This window comes from Suillus subaureus, assembly GCF_016647635.1.
Source record: "Suillus subaureus strain MN1 chromosome Unknown BJ212scaffold_21, whole genome shotgun sequence".
Classification (NCBI taxonomy): domain Eukaryota; kingdom Fungi; phylum Basidiomycota; class Agaricomycetes; order Boletales; family Suillaceae; genus Suillus; species Suillus subaureus.
This window is the reverse complement of record NW_024538577.1, coordinates 692,273-712,435: the sequence shown is the minus strand read 5'-3', so window position 1 is coordinate 712,435 and position 20,163 is coordinate 692,273. Positions and strand designations below refer to the sequence as shown.

The 20,163-nt window shown below is 49.1% G+C and overlaps 8 protein-coding genes across 8 annotated transcripts; 6 read left to right on the top strand and 2 right to left on the bottom strand.

The window, feature by feature from the left end:
* Positions 1-5: 5 nt before the first annotated feature.
* BJ212DRAFT_1363857 (uncharacterized protein) lies at positions 6-2,559 on the top strand (the record flags this gene model as incomplete). The annotated part of the gene is made up of 2 exons (XM_041336000.1): positions 6-491; positions 552-2,559. Coding segments are annotated over 2 exons (2,031 nt in total), but the record flags the coding sequence as incomplete, so codon positions are not given.
* A 456-nt stretch (positions 2,560-3,015) lies between these two features.
* On the top strand, positions 3,016-4,079 carry BJ212DRAFT_1274411 (FYVE zinc finger-domain-containing protein; the record flags this gene model as incomplete). The annotated part of the gene is made up of 4 exons (XM_041331155.1): positions 3,016-3,144; positions 3,202-3,273; positions 3,329-3,953; positions 4,003-4,079. The coding sequence occupies 4 exons, from the start codon at positions 3,016-3,018 to the stop codon at positions 4,077-4,079; spliced, it is 903 nt and encodes a 300-aa protein (XP_041191916.1).
* A 343-nt stretch (positions 4,080-4,422) lies between these two features.
* On the top strand, positions 4,423-6,102 carry BJ212DRAFT_372876 (phosphatidylethanolamine-binding protein). Its single transcript, XM_041343045.1, has 7 exons — positions 4,423-4,982; positions 5,031-5,104; positions 5,157-5,330; positions 5,380-5,458; positions 5,508-5,559; positions 5,629-5,903; positions 5,954-6,102. The coding sequence occupies exons 1-7, from the start codon at positions 4,535-4,537 to the stop codon at positions 6,031-6,033; spliced, it is 1,182 nt and encodes a 393-aa protein (XP_041191915.1). The 5' UTR covers positions 4,423-4,534; the 3' UTR covers positions 6,034-6,102.
* A 560-nt stretch (positions 6,103-6,662) lies between these two features.
* On the bottom strand, positions 6,663-8,262 carry BJ212DRAFT_1482185 (glycoside hydrolase family 16 protein; the record flags this gene model as incomplete). The annotated part of the gene is made up of 13 exons (XM_041340375.1): positions 6,663-6,724; positions 6,783-6,857; positions 6,890-6,995; positions 7,050-7,164; positions 7,220-7,304; positions 7,351-7,382; positions 7,439-7,472; positions 7,528-7,597; positions 7,659-7,697; positions 7,745-7,754; positions 7,809-7,841; positions 7,892-8,056; positions 8,105-8,262. The coding sequence occupies 13 exons, from the start codon at positions 8,260-8,262 to the stop codon at positions 6,663-6,665; spliced, it is 984 nt and encodes a 327-aa protein (XP_041191914.1).
* A 1,108-nt stretch (positions 8,263-9,370) lies between these two features.
* BJ212DRAFT_1363816 (P-loop containing nucleoside triphosphate hydrolase protein) lies at positions 9,371-14,416 on the top strand. The gene is made up of 21 exons (XM_041335999.1): positions 9,371-9,646; positions 9,699-9,883; positions 9,933-10,092; positions 10,141-10,275; positions 10,334-10,836; positions 10,888-10,917; positions 10,972-11,329; positions 11,407-11,598; positions 11,653-11,810; positions 11,860-11,932; positions 11,982-12,113; positions 12,167-12,228; positions 12,280-12,490; positions 12,542-12,845; positions 12,896-13,372; positions 13,424-13,567; positions 13,616-13,740; positions 13,792-13,881; positions 13,937-14,066; positions 14,119-14,344; positions 14,399-14,416. Exons 1-20 carry the CDS (start codon positions 9,502-9,504, stop codon positions 14,264-14,266), a joined length of 3,762 nt encoding a protein of 1,253 aa, XP_041191913.1. The 5' UTR covers positions 9,371-9,501; the 3' UTR covers positions 14,267-14,344; positions 14,399-14,416.
* Positions 14,417-14,661: 245 nt separating this feature from the next.
* Positions 14,662-16,096, top strand: BJ212DRAFT_1274439 (6-phosphogluconate dehydrogenase; the record flags this gene model as incomplete). Its single annotated transcript, XM_041331156.1, has 5 exons — positions 14,662-14,823; positions 14,872-15,111; positions 15,170-15,605; positions 15,659-15,779; positions 15,826-16,096. 5 exons carry the CDS (start codon positions 14,662-14,664, stop codon positions 16,094-16,096), a joined length of 1,230 nt encoding a protein of 409 aa, XP_041191912.1.
* Positions 16,097-18,868: 2,772 nt separating this feature from the next.
* On the top strand, positions 18,869-19,560 carry BJ212DRAFT_1274292 (uncharacterized protein; the record flags this gene model as incomplete). Its single annotated transcript, XM_041331147.1, has 4 exons — positions 18,869-19,135; positions 19,188-19,271; positions 19,319-19,444; positions 19,498-19,560. Coding segments are annotated over 4 exons (540 nt in total), but the record flags the coding sequence as incomplete, so codon positions are not given.
* A 254-nt stretch (positions 19,561-19,814) lies between these two features.
* Positions 19,815-20,105, bottom strand: BJ212DRAFT_1237025 (uncharacterized protein; the record flags this gene model as incomplete). The annotated part of the gene is made up of 1 exon (XM_041329546.1): positions 19,815-20,105. A coding segment is annotated over one exon (291 nt), but the record flags the coding sequence as incomplete, so codon positions are not given.
* Positions 20,106-20,163: the final 58 nt, after the last annotated feature.

Sequence of the window (20,163 nt, the reverse complement as noted above, 5' to 3'; positions counted from 1 at the left end):
TAGATGGACCCGTCGGGGGCACAGCAGATCATTCTCTCCGTCCTCATATCTCTGTTGCGCAAGATAACACATTCAGTACGCACCAATCAGTGGAGGCCGAAAATTCCACGCCAAGTAGAAAACGTCCAGCATCTCAAGCTTCATCTACCGACTTCCTACCTTCGTCTAACAGTATATTTTCACCACATCCCACATCACAGGAACTTACCGAAGAGGTCGGAGGGGAGATGGCTCGAATCCGTGCACAGCTGTTAGAGAATCAGATCAGCCTCACACGAGAAGCGGAAGCACGGAGGCCTGATTATCTCAAGCGTGCAAAGCATATAGAGTCGCCGCCCCCTCTTGATGTAGACGGCATAGAAGGACAGCGGGCCGCCGCAACGATCGGGGTAACGGAGAGTCCTATCAAAGGCCGGCGGTTGATGTTATTTCAGCAAACTTCTGACGAAAGCTTTGAAGAAAGTTTGATGGCAGGAGGCTACGATCGCTATGTATGTACTGGTTCCAGCTGGCCTCGGGCATGCTGACCCTCTCACCATTTCACCATCCAGCGCATGGACTTGCTGCGACCTGTGAATCCTGGGGACCCGAATCCTTCAGGAGAGCCAGAAGCACTTCCTTTGGTTAGCGAGCAGGAGCTCCGCCAACAGAACAGGTTGTCTGCATTCCGGAATTCCTCCCAAGTTTCCTCCTCACGGTCACAGCTAGCTCCAGTTGAGGTGGAAGGATATGGCAGAGTCTTGATGGATATTGGACCCCCTGATCCACCCAGTCCAAATAAACTAAGTTCATCGAAGAAGAAGCGTTACCGGAAAAAGAAGAAGACACCTTCCATGGACGAATCAAAGGACCAGAGTACCTTTCCCTTGCAGTCGGAAGCAACTGTTGATGTTCCAAACTGGCCGGATACCCAATTTCCGTGGCGCTTACGTTCGGAGCAGTGCGATGATTATTCCAAAATGGAGGAGGAACAACGCTTGCGGTACATCGAAAATTTCCTCAGCCGGAATTCGGATGATGAAGACGACGAAGAGAGTTTGTTTCAGAATCAAACAGCGCGTCCCGGGTTCGGTAGCGGCAAAGGCAAAACGTATCCTCTTCTCGCTCGTTCACAGAATCGAGATCGTGGTCCAACCACGGTATCCGTTGTTCCGAGCGATCCAGCTGATGCCAGAACTGCATTGCTATCGAAGCGATCAATTAGACAGTTCTCGTTTAGACGAGCGCAGCGCAAATCCACCGACGATGACATCGACGATGAAATTGTTTGTATTTGTCGAGGCAGTGATGATGGCCGAGAGTTGGTTCAATGTGACGGATGTCATACTTGGTATCACCTACAATGCATTGGCATTCGAAGTATCGCGGAATTGGGCAGGGAGGAAGATCCCTGGTTTTGTGGCAGTTGTGCCAAAACACCCCCTCCAGATATCCTACCGTCATTCGAGCCGATGTTTGTGCCAACTGAAGAGAAACTGAGGCATGATAAAAGCTACGACCCACCCTTCTTTCACGCCGGCCTCAACCCTTCGCCAGCAGTTCCTTGGAACAGGTCTCCACGGCCACCCATGACCCCACCTGGCCGCAGGGCAGGCCCTTATTTTTCCTCTGGTTCTTCCTGGGATGAAACATCTTCCCAGCCTGGTCCACAGACACCACAACTCTCCTCTCAAAGTGTTCGTGTGTACACAACGACGCCTGGTTGTGCTGAGCCATTTATGGCTGACGAATCTCCATTTGATCCAACCTCGACACCTTCACGCGGCATCAGATTTGGCGCTCCCTTTGCAACACCAAAGAATAATTTCTGGCAGGGACGCGGTCCTGAGCTGTTCCACACGCCCACTAGACCTAGCGAGGGCATGTCAAACCGTCGTTTTGGCCACCATCTGTTGGGAGGTGCAGAAGATGATTCGCAACTTCCAATTACCCACCTCTCCTCCGGCCCTGACATCACACCAATTGGTCGTAATCTCGCCCCTGTCGGGCGTCTCGCAGAATCTCCACTGGCTGCGAAGAATTCGCGACGCGGGCCAGGCGGCGGACGGTTTCTGGATGAGCATTTTGACAGCGCGAGAGGAGGACGCCGTGGTTAATCATTCGCTTGTGCTTTCGTGAGATCGTATGTACTGCTTTTAGCTTTAGCTGCTTTTGAGTTTTACCCTACTTGTCACACCTACTGTTTATTGGAAACATTCATCACTTTATGTATGAACAATTGTCTTTACTTACAATGTTGAGTCGCTCACCTTGCCATCTCTATAATCTGCAGTGGCTCTAAGCCTTCTCACGACAGTATATGTATATCGCGGATAAACATTGAAAACGCAATCTTCGGCCCCGGCGCTACTCAGCACATAGCCTCCGGTAGCATGTATATTACACACATTGTCATAAATGATTGCGCTGGGAAGAGCGGCCGGAAGATATCGCTGACTTACATAAAGCAACCAACCATGATGCAGCTCTAGATCTCGAGCAAGGTTTGGTTCCCAAGGATTTGCCCGGATATGTCATTTCGACGGACACTCCATGAAACTCCGTGGCATTGATATACGTTATAAAATCGATCTGGGTTTTGTTCGTTTCCACCAAATCCTCCAATGATAAGAAGCCCGTCGAGCGGCCTTGAGCGGCTCCAGCCAAGGTTGTTGCAAGGGTCGGCCTGGGTCGGCTAATTACAATATACTAGAAATGTACAATTTTTCAAGGTTCGAAATAGCGCCGTTGTCTCCCAGATATTCCCACGACAATGATGGGGTTTCGATATAACTTGTCGCAACGGAAAAGATGAGCTCGGTATTGCGGCTTAAGTGCACGTCACATTTCATCCTTACATTATTTTCTCCACCAGTTTCTTTCGCCATGTCTGTTCTTCAAGTTGCTACTGTACTTGCCAACCTTGCTGCAAAGGCACATTCTACGATGGCCTACGCTGGCTCACCAACTTCTAATGAATCAGAATGCTCCTCTGACGCCTCCTCTCTTGCGGAAGGTATTACTGTCGGGAGAAACATGTTGGATTTTTGTTCTGACAGATTTTGTAAAGGGTCTTCCCCAACATCCGACTCGCGCCTCTATCTTGCCTTACCCCCACGCACTAATGAACATTTGGCAGTTCTATTGCCAAGGAGCCTCTGGAAGGTGCAATTCGATGCTGACACACTCCGTTGTTCAGTATACTGACCTTACCCCACTTAGCCTGATTCTCTCGCTACCACATGTGATAATTTTTATTGCCACATCAAGTTCTCGGTTCTTGAACGGCGTCATGTGAGCTCGAATTTTACATCTTAGTTTAGTCCAAAACGTTAATTGTACATAACAGCATTGCAGAAAGTGCGGTGGCGTTTTTTGCCACCAGTGCACTACCCGTTCAACCCATTTGCTTGACGTTTCCAATCTTGATTTCCTTCATCCTCCGCGGAATGTGCCCGTCTCAAATTACGATAGTCCAACGTCACCAGTTCTCGTACAGAAGGTCTGCGACGACTGTTGGGACCAGATCTACGGCTGCAATTCCCCTCGCACTCCAGACGGCAGACCATCCACTCCTATGCTTGTCAAGTCTCCGGTAGATTCTAGAGCTCCCTCTCCCAATTCGTCTGTTTGTGCATCTCCTGTGGACAGCCCAGCACCCCCCTCTCGGCCCGTTCGCATTTCCCGGAGCTCATCTCATTTCAGCACCGGACATCTTCCATTACCCACTTCTATCTTATCTCCTACTGAATTCGAGGTCCCCCAACCATCATACGGCGAACTAGATGCATATCCACTACGGAGGTCCAGTATTATTTGTAAGGCAACAGGCGGTGGTCGCTGGGAACCAAAACATTCACCTCCAAAGATCGGTGTCCGGATACCTGGGTACAAGGCACCGTACGAAATTGAAATGGAACGAGAAGAACAAGAAGAACGTCGTCGCTGTCAGAATCCCGTTGTACGAGATGGAGGTTTGTGTCACTCTGTATCTTTGCCGCTCCATACTGAGTCAAATTGCAGAGTTTCAATATCGATTCCGGCAGGACCGGGTTGCGGCTAGTCTTTCCCGCACTGCTTTGTGTTTCTCCACTTTCTAGGGTGTCTGTTTTGTTGTTATCGGTGTATATATCGCGTGAGCTGTTGTATTCCTTCGTCGTGCATAATTGTTTCCTACTCTTGACTCTTGTTTATACGTAATATTATGTCCATGGTGTTTGGTGTTTCTCCATGCTAATCCACTTGTTGTCCTTGCAGTTATTTATTATATCGTGCTCCTATATCTCACTGCATCTACGATACCATTACTTGATTGATACACTAATATATACGATTTGTATACGTTCTTGCTATCCATTCGATTTATCACACCAAGTATGCCCCTGATGCGGCAGTCAGTGTAGCTCTAAGCTTAAATCTGAGCAAAGCTTTCAAGAAGTTTCCTTTTCTAGAATCAGATCTTAGTTTCAAGAGAAATTTCGTTCACTCATTTTAACTAAAGCCTTCGTTCTCCCTACCCTCTCTTCGAAGGTGTAGGCTGCATAATCCCGTCGTAATGCTAGCCCTACGTCACGTCCAACCCCGAGCTCTTGGTCTTGCGCGACGAAGTACAACAAAACAAGTAGCTCTCGCGTCGACGGCTGTGGACACTGACGGCTCGCAGTCTCAGTCATCTGGAGAACCCGTGACACCGCAAAAGAAGCAGTCTCGAGCAATTAGAACACGTCGGCCTAGAATTTCGCTGCAACATCCGCGTGAATGGAATAGGCCTCTTGCATTTGGTGTGCTTCCTGCGTTCGATGAAGCACTGAAGGTCATCAAAGAAGATTCAATAGTGCTCAAGGATGAAGTCAAGGCTTTGGAGGGAGCTATTGCACGTGAAAAGGAGACACCTCAGCCTGACCAGCACGCGTTGCTGGTGCTGGAGAACAAGCTGAGAATTTTAGAAGTGCAGAGCGAGATAAATTTTCCTCAAGTGAGGTGGAAATGTGCCAATGGAATGGGTAAGCAAGTCCCTGACTGGACGTTGTGTCATGCTCACAGTCCTTCAGCGGACATGTCCAAAGCTGTTGACAGACACCTCTTGGAGCAGCGGTGGAGGAAAGAGGGTGCACTAGACTTGCTGGTAAGTATGCATCGAACTGTTCGGTAATGTTTCTCAATCTCCTGTTTTGTAGATGGAACGTATCCACCAGATGAAAGTTGTGCCAGACGTTTTGCCTCATATTCATCCCTCGTTGGATCTTCGGGTCAACTTCCCAAAAGTAAAGTCCAATACAGGGCTTCAGGCTGCTGTTTCAAAAGCCGTGTACGAGCACGTTGAACCAGGAGTATTCCTTCTTCCGGAGCAGGTGTGTATTGTAGGTCATTTGCGTATTCATTCTGCTGATAATGTCTCAGACTGTAGAGCCTCCTAAGATATATACAACCGTCTTTCATCCAGAAGAGCGACTATATACTCTTTTGATGATCGATCCGGGTCAGTCGGTGTTAAACTACAATGTGACCGGCACTGACACCAGTAACAGATTTTCCTGATGAGACCAATCAAACATTCCAAACGTATCTGCATTGGCTTCAGTGAGCAATGGGCTCTCCCTTCACTTCGTCGACTGACCTCTTATTCAGACCGAACATCCCTCTTTCGAGTGTTTCTCCTTCCCCAGTGCCAAACCTGAACACCCATACTGCCTATATACCTCCTCACCCGCAACGTGGGACTACATATCACCGCTATACCATTTTACTCCTCCCCCAACACTCCCGTCTGTCTATTCACATGATTGCGAAGGACAAGCGTGCAGGCTTTGATGTAAGGGCATTTATGGAGAAGTATGGCCTAGATAGGAATGTTGGCGGAGGTGCCCATATGTGGCGAGAGGTTTGGAGCGAAGGAGTTCCCGCGGTTTACAAGGACATACTCAGTGAGTTTCGCAAGAAGTCTCTTTCACGAATTGAGCTCATGCCGTTCCAGAAACTGCGGAACCGAAGTTCGGGCGGATGCCCAAAGCAGACCGATATGGAGATTTTAGAGGGAAGAGGCGGTATGTGTAACCACTGGACTGGGTATCCTTCGGTGATTACCAGGGAAGCATAACTCATTAATCCAAGTGATCCCCGTTGATTCCTCACACGACGAATTCACATCTGTTTTATACAAAGACCGATTCTTCAGCATCATGTGTTCAGGCATTACTTACACACGATCAGTCGAACCAGATAACGCATATTGATAATCACAGCCGTTTGCAGGAACACTAGGCCAATTGTCAGAGATAAAACAGGACAGTGTTGTTTCAATTCAACGTTCGATCGGATTCCACGAATTTCTGGGGTAATAGGTAATGCCCAGTAACAACGGTACCAGTACGACCGCGGATTGATCATTGTCGGAAGTTAAGAGTTCATGGTTTGACTTACATAACTTGCCGACTTATGTTTTCTTTCTGGGAACTGGCCTCCTACAAATGGCTGCAAGATGAGCGCCAGCCCAGCTAACGACATCTCTTGTGAACTTTCAAGTCTGGGTGACAACACTATGACAGAACCCTTGTGTAATAAGATGTCATTACTTACATATTCTCAAACTCAGTGGCATCTGGTTTATGTACCACATTTCATTACACATGTACAACAAGATGGTTTATTGTGAAAAACTATTTCACAGCCATTCCGGCGATGGTCTACGTGTAGATGTTGATGGACGAGAATTGGAAGTAGGCGTTTGTGAACGCGGTAGGGTTGCCTGCGGATAGTGATAAGGGATTTGTAGTCGTACTAGACGTCGGTGGGTGAGCACTTACTGTCGACGTAAGTTACGCAGTCCGATGGGCATCCAGAGGCAGCATAGACAGCTGCGTTGCCTGCCCAGTCTCCACCTGTACGTTGCATTAGCCTGGCATAACGTTACAAGTGAGGCAAGACTCGCAGAATGTCAAGTTGATGATAATGTTGTTGGCATCAAAGTGAGTTGCAAGGTCACAGTCGGTGTTAGGGAAGTAAGCGGCAGGAGTTCCCTGGTAGTCAGATGGTATGTAAGCAATTAATCTGGCAAATGTAAGGACCATTACCCAGGAGGTGGTGTCGATTGTCCCTGCACCACTGGTAGCATCGGATGGAGCGGAATCGTCATCTCTCTCCCAGAACCATACCGCGATATAGCTATCTGTGCGCTCCATAGCATACCTACAGAAGGACCTGTAAGGCACAGGAGTATTAATCATGGTTTGCAGTAACGCACCATCCTCCACCGATGCTGTTGAATCCTGGACCAAAACTGTTGTAGTCTTCCGTGAGCTGCACACCACAGCCCGCATTTCCATCGGCTATTACATTTTAGTGAGAGATGGAAATGAACAATGGTGGCCTCACCTGCAGTGTCACAGTCAGTTTCAACCGCGGTGCTACACAATCAGAACCTTAGTCAAACGGTTTTGTGCAGTGCCAGTTCGAAACATACCCTAACTGGGTAATGTTTGCTGGCATGGTGCAGTCTGCGTGATAACAGGAGTTGAAAATAGCACATCCATAAAATTACACTGAACAAACTAGGGCTAGTGTGGAGTGTCGACTGGTTAGGCTCCACATTGTTCACGCCTTCCACAATATCGACTTCACCCTAGCAAAGGGATCCACATCAGGGTTAGAGCTATCACGTGCATGCAGGGGAAAAAACAAACACCGTCAGGCCAATTAGATTCGTCGGTTTCCCAGACAGCCTATGATCCGTTACTATAAGCTTACTCCGTCGGTGCCAACTACTTACAGGCCATGTTCTGTGTTCAGATAAGTGCGCAACAGAACACCTCGGACGAAGAAAAGAGGCTTACCCACATCCTTCGGGCATGTGCAGCATATCAAAGCTGTCATCGAAGTTCATCAGTCGGTGAGATATTCGTGAGGGATCACCTACACGACAACATGCTGCGTGTACTGGTTGTTGGACCGAATCCTGACTGAATTCCTGCCCGGCCCGCTGGCGGTCAAGACTGTAGTGTCATCTGCTCGCATGATGAAGGTGTTGCTCGTGGCATAAGTCAAGTTGAGCATCTGTGCCGTTGATTGGTTCACATATGTCCTGTCACTCAATAAGAAACAGAACAAATTGCGTGCGGGGTAGACATACACACGCCCGTCAGTTGGGTCGGGGATAGCCTCGAAATTAAAAGAGCTGTAGAAGTCTTCGCCGACAATGCTGTCGTCGAGAGTATAGACTGCACCTGCCAAAGCCAATCCGGCAAGCGAAGCAAGAGCGAAACTGACATTGACAGTGTTGAGCTTCATGGTGAAAGACAGCCTACCAGACTGACGATGTATGTCCAGGGAGGGCAAGAGTAGGACCCCCTGCCTGGTCTCCATATTTAAACCCATCCCTGACTCCTGACGGGGAGATAATTCTGAGCTCGTGATGAGTCCATGTGAAGCATATCATGCGGCAAAGCGGGAGTCATGGCGCCCCTGGGTTGGGAGTCGACCCCCTTCGGAAACAACGAAAAAAAAACTTGTTGATACAAGTGCCGGCATGATAGCGAAGGAGCCCATGACAGGGAAACATGTGCTAGTGACGGAGAAACACCCAGACATAAAGTGGCGCACTCGCAAAAGAGACTGCCGATCTCACGAGAAAGCTGTGGAAAAGTGCAGCGTTCGACCGCCGGCCAATTCAAGTTACTGACTGTCTTGGAAGACAGTACCTATTGTGAGCTCCATATTGGTCACCTGCATGACCAGTCATATGGATCCAGGATATCTGATGGCGCTCTCTGTAAAATAGGAAATATGAGTGCTTCAGTCGCGAGTGCCGTGGAGAACTGAGTTAAAATTGTACAATTAACTCGTGATACCATTAAGCATTTACACCCTAAGAGCAGTAAGACACAAGGGCTCAAAAATAAAACGCACCACAAGGACCATCTATTGGTGGGACCCTCACTAAGAACTCTTGACGATGCGTGTGCCATTCCGACAACATTCCGATGCCTGTACACCTCTGATCTGGGCCAGCTGTGCTCAGACAGAATAATTCTCGAATCGTGCGCCTCGGATGCATGACACACTTCATTGATGATGTAGCGAAAAGACCGCGGTTTTATACGTATAGAGACGTGTAGATAGAATGGACGGTTTGTCACTGTAAAAAGTCGAGGTAAATGTTCGCAGTTGCTGAGTGCCACTGTGATGCATGCGGATCGAAATCTCGAATAACCAGAGACATCCAGAGAGCATACGCTTTCATGCTTAGCCATGCCCGCAACCATGGTAGAAATAAGGTGTCCATCGTTTGCTAAAATCACGAGTGTGGAAGGAACGACTGTCCTAGTTCCCTAGCCTTAGGTTTGTGGAGCATGTGCCGGTGGCACTGTGTGTGAGCGAGCCGCTGACGTAAGACTATATTTGTCTCCCTACAACCACATGTGCAGGGCCTTAGTTAGGCTTCAGTGTTCAAGTGCTAAAGCCTGTGTGCATCGGCAGCCTCGTTAAACAATTCAACGACTAGGCAACTTGGACTAAATTAGGCGGGTCATGTCTCCGAATGCGGACGATGGATTCAAGCACCATGTTGCCATCCAACTTTCACGAGCATTGAACCTCGTAAACCCAAACGACTTGCTTGCAGAGCGTGTTATCGACATAGCCAAAACCAACTCCTCGGAAGGCTTCGCCAAAGGTGAATTTCACTGCACCGAGGTCCAGGTACGTTCGCTAACACTTTATTGCAGCGGCTCGGGCGTTTGGCAAGTTTCAAGATTCCTTTTTGACCGAACTGCATGACGAAATCTTGTCACATGTCAAGCAGGAGGCTTCTGGGCTTGCTCCTCGTCCCGTCGAGGGTATAACAGTCCATGATAGCGAGGTGCTCGAGCCTGACCCAATCCGACAAGGCGGTCTCGTGAGGAACGATACCGTGCGTTTATCAGCGCTCAGTGTTCTATATAATTGCTTATAATCTATAGAGGCACACTTTCCGTCAGCCTGCGAAGCCAATTGAACCGCCAACTCCTCGAGGCTCTTTACTTGGTCTTGATCGACTGGCAAAGGAAAAGAGAGAACAGGCTCTATCTGAAAATGGCCCTCGAAAAAAATCCAGGCTGAGTGATGACACTTTTTTTAAAGGTGCGATAATGTTGCAACTTTCGTAATCCCCTCTTACCTTGCGTCTAGTCCCCAGTTTGCCAGTCGGACGAGGAAATAGTTTAAGGCAGCGAGGAGAAGAGACACCGTCTCATCCAGGCGGTCTGTCCGATCCCGCACGAGCCCGTTTGGAGGAATACCGACGAAACCGCGAGAAGCAGAAAGGTACGATTCTGATATCCCGCTGTGGCACATCGTTTCTGACCACAAGGTAACTACTTAGAAGGGATCACTGCCGTGCGGGAGCAACGGTCTCACGCTTCTCAAGGACTGGGAGATTTCCAACGACGATCAAATCGGGACAACGATAGGGGATGGGTTCGACGAGACCATGACAGGGATCGGCAAAATGGACGCGGCTGGGATTCTACACCCCGCTCAGAGCGCAGTAGTAGCAACCGCGATGCACCTAGTGTCCGTGTGCCCAATGTTGGGTGGGATTCGACGCCGAGACGACAGGAAGGCGAGGGATCTGGCTGGGGAGGGGCAAGGAATCGTGCTTGGGATGCACCGACCCCGCGTGTTCCGAGAGGCGGCAGCCCCGAGGATGATGGACTCCTTGGTGTCGATGTGGGGGAATGGGAGGAAGAGCAGCTGCGATTGGACCGTGATTGGTATACTGGAGCAGAAGAAGGTGGTGTCGCTGGAGACGAAGAACACAACCCTTTAGCACAGTATGAGGATCTCGCTGCACTGAAGGACGCCGAGATCTCGAAAAAACAAGTGGTATGTGATTCACATCTGTGAGCAGCTCAGTGTTGCTTAAATCTTTTGTAGAGGAGAATATCGGCCAGGCAAGCGCAATATGTGAGACTTGATATGCATTCCATCTCTTCTTTAAGTTGTTGACTTTTTCTGTAGAATGCAGACAACGACCTCTGGGAAGCCAATCGGATGCTGACCTCCGGTGTTGCGACCCGTAAGGAGGTCGATCTCGACTTCGAAGACGAATCCGAGTCGACGGTGCATGTCATGGTGCATGATATCAAGCCACCTTTCTTGGATGGCAAGACAATTTTCACGAAGCAACTCGAGCCCATCAATCCGATCCGCGACCCTACGAGCGACATGGCGATCTTTTCCAAGAAGGGGAGCGCTCTTGTGAAAGAGAAGCGAGAACAGGCGGAGAGGGCAAAGGCAGCCGCTAAACTTGCATCTCTTGGTGGTACACAACTCGGTAACATCATGGGTGTGAAGGACGAGGAGGCCGAAGCTGAAGGTATGTGGTTATTCTCTGCCCTTGTGGTGCAGCTCGAGTTGGACATTCACGTAGTCCATTTGGAATGTTTCGTGCAGCTCTGGCAGAAGCACAGGCGAAGTCTGGTGAGAAAGAGGATTATAAGGGTGATTCTAAGTTCGCTAGCCACTTGAAGGCTTCCATTGGGGTCAGTTCGTTTGCGAAGAACAGGACACTGAAGGAGCAGAGAGAGTACCTGCCTGCATTTGCATGCCGAGATGAGCTTCTCAAGGTCATCCGAGAAAATCAGGGTTAGATTTATGCTGTGCAGCTGTGTCCACACTTCTAACATTTGTGTTCTGCAGTTGTCATCGTCGTCGGAGAGACTGGTTCTGGGAAAACCACTCAGTTGGCGCAGTTCCTTTATGAGGACGGGTACTGTGCATACGGTCTCATTGGTTGTACTCAGCCGCGTCGTGTGGCCGCTATGTCTGTAGCAAAGCGTGTTGCTGAGGAGATGGAGGCAAGTGTCAAATTGATCTTCTTGGTTCTTGTGTTGACCCCTTGTTCAGTGCAAGCTTGGTTCTACCGTTGGTTATGCGATCCGTTTTGAGGACTGTACATCGGCAGAAACCAAGATCAAATGTACAGTGTCATCTTTCTCGTCTCCAACATGACTTATCTTGTTTTGTAGACATGACGGACGGTGTTCTCCAGCGAGAATCTTTGAATGAAGGTGATTTGGACCGTTACAGTGTAATCATCCTGGATGAGGCACACGAACGTTCACTAAGCACTGATGTTCTCATGGGTTTGCTTCGTAAGAGTATGCCCCGTTGTCATCCGGCTAAACAACCTTGGGCTCATCATTTGTTCCAGTTCTGTCTCGGAGAAGAGATCTAAGACTCATTGTTACATCGGCAACCATGAATGCTGACAAGGTAAGCATATCCCATAAATGTTCTGGCAATGAAAGATTGACGTGATCTTAGTTTTCTGCGTTCTATGGCAATGCCCCTTGTTACACCATTCCTGGTCGTACGTTTCCGGTGGAGATGTTTCATTCAAAATCACCTTGCGAGGACTACGTAGACAGTGCTGTGAAGCAGGTTCTCCAAATCCATCTTTCGCTCCCTCCCGGTGACATCCTCGTATTTATGACTGGCCAAGAAGACATCGAAATTACGTGCCAGGTTGTTAACGGTATGCAAGTACCAGATGTTCACAACACCATTTCCTAAATATTTTATATAGAGCGACTGGCACAGCTTGATCAGCCCGCCCCTCTAGCAGTACTCCCAATCTATTCACAGATGCCTGCCGACCTGCAGGCCAAGATTTTCGAAGCCACTCCTGATGGGCGAAGGAAGGTCATCGTAGCTACTAACATTGCCGAGACTTCCTTGACGGTTGATGGAATTATTTATGTGGTCGACGCGGGCTACTCAAAGCTTAAGGTGTATAACCCAAAGGTCGGAATGGATGCCCTGCAGATCACGCCGGTCAGCCAAGCCAACGCCAACCAGCGAACTGGGCGTGCTGGCCGTACAGGCAGCGGGTATGTGTTCACTTTGGCTGTACGGCACTAATTCCCTCAACTTTGTGCAGATTCTGTTACCGCCTGTATACAGAGATGGCGTTTCGCAATGAGATGTTCCCGAATACTATTCCAGAAATTCAGCGCACTAATCTCGCCAACACTGTTCTGCTCCTCAAGTCTCTTGGCGTCAAGAACCTTCTTGAATTTGACTTTATGGACCCTCCTCCCCAAGCCAATATTATAAATTCAATGTACCAACTTTGGGTTTTAGGCGCGCTAGATAATCTTGGCGATTTGACGCCTGTAGGTAGGAAAATGTCCGAGTTTCCCATGGAGCCCTCCATGGCCAAGATGCTTATTGCGTCCGTGGAGATGAGATGCTCAGCAGAGATGTTGACTATAGTGTCCATGCTTTCGGTGCCAAGCATCTTCTACAGACCAAAAGAAAGGATGGAAGAGGCAGATGCCGCACGTGAAAAGTTCAACGTACCAGAGAGCGACCATTTGACACTGTTGAATGTTTTCAACCAGTGGAAGAGCCACGGGTTAGTTTGTTCACCTTATCACCGCCACAGGGTGCTCATTACAACTCGTAGATTCCGTGATGATTGGGCTACGCGTCATTTTCTGCATCCGAAACTGCTCCGCAAAGCCCGTGAGGTAAGGGCCCAGTTGGAGGATATCATGAAGTTCCAGAAGATGGAGATCATTTCTGCTGGCACAGACTTTGATGTCGTCAGGTATTATAAAATGACTGTATCGATTATATCGTATTAACTTTTTCGTAGGAAAGCTATCACTGCTGGCTATTTCCACCAATGTGCACGTGTGAAGGGTATCGGCGAGTATGTAAATATTCGCACTGGTCTCCCGACGCATCTGCATCCTACGAGTGCGCTTTACGGCCTTGGATGTATGTGATTGATTGGTCTGTTTCTAAGTCTCGCTGATGACGGCGACCAAGATACCCCCACATATGTTGTTTACCACGAGTTGATCTTGACTTCGAAGGAGTACATGACCCAGGTCACTGCGATTGATGCCATGTGGCTAGGTATGACATTTTGTCTTATACGTTCATCTTGGCGAAAAACAAACGATGATTATAGCTGAATTCGGTGCGGTGTTCTACTCGGTCAAATTCAAGGACTTCGATGATCGTGGGATGCGGCGACAAGCCGATCGAGAATTCTCTAGAAAAGCTGAATTAGAATCGCAAATCGCGAAGCAAAGGGAAGAGTACGTGACCGATGATCTGACGAAATGGCTATTTTATTCATGCTTGTTCCAGTCATGCACGGCAAGAGGCAGAGAAAGCTCTCGCGGTCAAGGTTTCGAGTGGAAGCAGCTCAAAGATCATTGTGCCTGGAACACCGAGACATGCTGGCCTTGCAGGCAATCGGGTTGGTCAGACGCCTAGAAGACAAGTCGGGATATGATGGATGTATTCATTCATGGACTGCTTGCGTGTTTCATTTTATCAATACTGTTGACATCTATTGCATCCTGAAAAAAAAGTGTGTACAGTGATTCGTCGCGCAGGAAGGTTAGTCAGACTCATAGTCTCCTAGTGTCCTGTAACTGAGTGAAGACTGTCGTCCCTTGACTGTTGCGCCAAAGAACAGTGATCCTGAAAGCTGGTGTTTCAGTATCGCGGACACTGGTATTGATGCAGATTATGGTAAGCCAGCGTGTTTACATGTCCAACACAATCATTGGCTGCACGTGACCCTCGCTGGCATGTCGGACGAGACCGGCCGAGTGACTCGGTAAGCACAACTAAAATTTACGGAGAGCTTCTTAAGGCACCCTTCCAACTTTTTCTCCACTCAACATGGCCTCCTTCGCGTCTCGTTCAGCTTCAGCCCTACGTGCTGCTTCTCGTCGTGCACCTCGTGCAGGCGCAAAAATTGCAGCCAAGCCTGCACAGAGTGCGTCCTACTCTTTACTCGCTCGTCAGGCTTTAGCAGGCACCTGGCGCAAACCTGCCCTCCAGGTAAAAAAAAAGTATTGGCGTGATTGATGAGTGCTGACGGTCTCATAGTCCGCTGCTCGGGGCGTAAAGACGCTCAACTTTGCTGGCACCGAGGAGGTTGTTTACGAGCGAAGTGACTGGCCGCTTGCGAAGCTCCAAGATTACTTCAAGAATGATACCCTTGCTCTCATTGGCTATGGTTCTCAGGGCCACGGTCAAGGCTTGAATGCTCGTGACAACGGTCTCAATGTCATCGTTGGTGTCCGTAAAGATGGCGAGAGCTGGCGGCAGGCCATGGAGGACGGTTGGGTATGTTCACCTCTGCTTCGGCTTTCAGGCATCTGATGTAAAACTGGTACGCTATTAGGTTCCTGGAGAGACTCTCTTCCCCATCGAAGAAGCCATCAACCGGGGCACGATCATTATGAACCTTCTCTCTGATGCCGCACAATCACAAACGTGGTCCACCGTTGCACCTCTAATCACCAAGGGCAAGACCCTCTACTTCTCACACGGCTTCTCGGTTGTATACAAGGAGGACACCAAGGTTATACCTCCCACAGACGTCGATGTCATCTTGGTCGCGCCCAAAGGTTCTGGCCGTACTGTCCGCACCCTGTTCAAGGAGGGTCGTGGCATCAACTCTAGTGTAGCTGTCTTCCAAGACGTCACGGGTAAGGCCATGGAAAAGGCTGTTGCTCTCGGTGTCGCTGTCGGCTCAGGGTACATGTACGAGACTACCTTTGAGAAGGAGGTTTACTCCGATCTCTATGGTGAACGTGGTGTGCTCATGGGTGCCATCCGTAAGTTTATTCTCAAGGCAAGATATGCATGTTCTTAGCTGATGGTGTATCAGAGGGTCTGTTCTGTGCGCAGTACAAAGTGCTCCGTGCCAACGGCCACTCTCCTTCGGAAGCCTTCAACGAAACTGTTGAGGAGGCCACTCAATCCCTATACCCCTTGATTGGACAGAAAGGGTAAGTGTATGTTTCCTTTCACATACCTTTCTCTCATTGTTTGTAGCATGGACTACATGTACAACGCCTGCTCCACGACCGCTCGCCGCGGTGCTCTTGACTGGGCACCCATCTTCGAGAAGACCAACACTCCTATATTTGAGCAGTTGTACGAGAGTGTGCGAAACGGCACGGAGACCCGCAAGTCTCTCGAATTCAACGGTCGCTCGACGTACCGCCAAGATCTGGCCAAGGAGCTGAAGGAGATCGACGACCAGGAGATCTGGCGTGCCGGCAAGACTGTGCGGTCGCTGCGCCCCGACTACAAGGCTGAGTAGATGTGCTTACAGTTGGATCGGAGCAGCCCATGCTTACATTTACTTTTGTTATCAAAAGCGCCAAGGTGGTGCATGCTATGTCGAAGAGCATAATGTATAAAAGCGATTTTTGATTACGTGTTACGACTTATTGATGATACTCTAGCCTGTGGCCCCGTACACAGGTTGTTCATACCCACTCTTTTCGAGTTTTGAATGGGCGATCCTTGTGCCTGGGTGAAGCTTGGAGCTTGGATGTTGATGCAAACAGCAAGCAGTGGCTACCGAGCCTTGATAGTGACGTGTTTGGTCCCCGTCGTGTTGTCTGTTGACAACTTGACTTAAGTGTGCTATCATAGAGCAGAGCCAAGGACAACGAAGATGGATTCATATTCACGAAGCTCTCAAACTTCCTCTCATGTTCCGCTTACAATCAATCCTTCTGCATTTCTGTCAAAACTTTCAAGACCATTTAAATATATGTACGTTCATCCTACATCGTCGTTCATTAAACGTACTTCACAGATACACACATCTTGGCCATTCTTAACACGGAGATTGCACGCGAAAATCCTGTGGAGGACAAGCACCATCGGCTCATGCGCAGTCACCGAAGTAATCCGTCCGTATGACAGAGAGTTCAAATCCATTGCCAAGATCAGGGATGAACTTGATTGTGAAAAGCCCATACGATTGTGGTCTACGACACGACATGGGTGAGGCCCAATCAACACCCTATGTGCGCGATTCAGATATTTCTGCTTCACCGCATTCACGATCCTTCGATAAGCCTCGACCTTATTGTCAGAATGGTAGCGCTGATGGTGGACGCGAACGTTCCATACATCAAGCATCACGACGCCCTGGCCACGAGCAGATACTATTCGTGCCAGTGATTTGGCGAAGTATTGGAGGAGATGGGAGAGCGAGCGGAGATGGTTTTTTTTTTGACATGTGAGACTGCAGGATGATTGTTATTTTCTGACGCGTAGGCTGCTGTTTTACTATGTGTTGAGCTTGACATCGGGGGACTACCTGACACAATAGTAGGTATCGCGGCCTGCACATTCAGTGATTATAGCCAAGTTTAGTCTGGTGTTCAACGGTTTGTTTCACCTTGTTTTATGTTCTACTCGATCAATTGAACTCAAGAGGCTTTGATGATTAGACTCGATGCAACTTGCCTCGTAGACAGATTGGTCATGAGTCTATATTTGATGATCGCGACGAGCTGGTCAAGAATTCTCAAGAAACAGTGCGACGATCTCATGAAACGGCTATTTATTGACACGCGGGAATGCATGGCTTCGGCAATATTTGATAGACGGAGAACGTCCTCGCGGTCGAGGTTTAGAGTGAAAGCATATTTATGCCTGACATGGTGACATCGGCTGTCGCGACAGCTAGGGCCAAAAGCTGACGCTAAGGGGTCGGGGCATGATCCATCCGTATGCTTCCGCATAAGCTGCGTAGGTTGCTTGTGTACATAGCAATGTCGCGTCTGGAGTTAAATATATCATTATTGTGTGTACAGACAAGAACATAAATGTTTTAGATTCATCGAAAGGCGCGACATACGGTGATCTGCCACACGCCCGCTAAGTCGGATGCACCAATGGACGGTGGAGCTATCAATATGCGACATGTTGCCCCTAGTAACCTGAGATCCTCACTTACCTTCAGACTGCAAGTATCATGGCGGCACCGCATGAGAACCAAGTGCGCTTGACTCACTCATCACCGCTAGACACCTTGGTTCGGCGAACTTCGTCCAAACGACAGGCTGTCCAACGAAAAGAAGAACACGAAGCTAAGAAGCAGGTTACTGCCATTAATTCCTCTTTGCCAGTGCAATCTTCCTCTCGGTTAACTGGTTTTCCAGCATCGTTGAAGGTCCAGGATTCGACTCTGCATGTAACTTCTCCGCCGGGGCTATATGCAACTAGCCCGAGAGTGCCCGAATCTCCTCTGCTGCACTCGCAATTCCGTATTTCGACAGCTAGCAATGCTGATTATCTTAACAGGAAGTCATTTCTGTCATTGACGGACGAACCGAATGGATATTATGACGAGCTTGCGTCGTATTATGAAGAGAATAGTATGTATTCACTGCAAAGTCACACCCCCGGCGCTTCTGCAGACAGCCACCGTGCTTGGCATACCACCGCAGAACCTGCCAGTGGCTCCGCGAACGTGTTGAACACACAACCCTCGGTTCATAACATGCGTCTGTTCAACTCAAGCACTCCCGTTCCAACTGTCGTGGTTTCCAAACCTCAGGATATCGACAAGCAGGTCGCTGTTAATGAGCCAAAACCCGGCGGGAGGTCACCCATAGTCGACCCTACTCCCCGCATAAACTTCTCCAGGCCAGGAAGACCGCCAATATTCTCTTCTGAAGAGCAAAAGCGCCTGGTTCTTGAGCGAAATTCACAAAGAACCCGTTCTCCACGGACCGCTCATACCCCACTTTCATTTACCCCAATTACGCCACAGACGGGCATAAGCTTTCCTGAAACCCAATTTTTGTCGCCTACACCACAGTCCGATGCATGCTCGCCAGCGTCCTATCTTCAACCAAACTATGCTGTTTCTTCTCCAGCTCTCTCATCCCCCTCCCATGTACAGCTTCCCTCTCGCCCGCCGTCTGTACATCCAAGCTCGCCAACAAGCTTGTACTCCACGTCATACTCATTTTACCATCTGAGCGATGGCTCTCCATCCCCAACTGGCAATTCAAAATTTCCTGCTCATTCACCTTCCCCGCCGGGCAACTGTTCACCTTCCACCGAGCCTTCGACTCCACAGGAGTATCTTCAGCTAGGGATACAATACCACGAGGCCAACAAACTGCAGGACAGTGCATTTTACTTTGAGAAAAGTGCAAAGGAACAGGGTGGGTGTGGGATAGGGATGCTCTTGTGGGGATTGACGCTGAGGCACGGGTGGGGGTGCGAGAAGAATGAGAAAAATGCTTTCAAGTGGTTAACAAAGGCCGCGGAAAGCGCAGTGGATGATCTGGGCAAAGCGAGGGAAGGCATGGACGTGAAGGCTGTTAGAGTGAGTTTGGCCTGTGGGGCTGTATATGGACGTGCTGATGAATCTTCCTCAGTCGGAGCTCGTGCTAGCAATTTATGAGGTCGGGCAGTGCTTCTTTCATGGCTGGGGTGTAGCTAAGGACCACAAGATGGCAGTTGTGCGTTGCCACTAATTCTTTCTAGACTTATGCTAACCAATCTTCAGAGTTACTATCGAGTTGCTGCCAACCTTGGTGACGGAGATGCGCAAGAAGGTCTCGCTTTCTGCCTAGCCAATGGCAAAGGGTGCAAGAAGGATAAGAAGGAAGCTGCTAAGTGGTATCGCGCGGCTGTAAGTGCAACCAGCGTAATTCTTGCAAATTATACGTTAACGTGGTTCTGTAGGTCGAACAAGGTGCTAGTGACATAGGGATGGCGTGGATCTACAAGGACAAATACAAGGGCTAGCGCGCTAGCCGGGGATGAAAAATCCTGCACCGCGGAACAGAGCCGCCCTGCGCATCATTAGCGACGCCCACAAAATGCCCGTCTTTGGCTGGATCCTCACAGCAGACGGTGAATAAAAGGGCTCCTCCAGGAGAAGGAGAGATCATGAATTTCTGTCACATATACCCATGAATATAGGAGTAGTGGACAGGACAATGGATATACCATTTTGGACAAGTCATTTAGTGCATGTATCCTCGAACTGCGATTTAGATATACAAGCTCTTGTCATCCTTTGCTTTGCCATTTGAAGTACTTTGTTGGTCAAATGCTTCGACATGAAGGACAAGGCGCCAGGGGAGCATAACTTGGCCGACGAAGCGACTAGCCTCGTTTCCCAAAATGTACTCCTCAGTGTTGACGAGGATGATATTTAAAAGTTGGTCGGTGCCCATGAATGTGCCAATAAACACTCGATTATCGGTCGTCGTGATACGAAGGGTTGTAGTGAGCAGAGACTTGAGCGCCGCAATAGACGGAGACGTGCTTTGATCAGTGCTTGAGGGCGACATCGATGGTGAAAGCAACGAGGATAATTCAAAGGAGGCCATATCATAATAACGT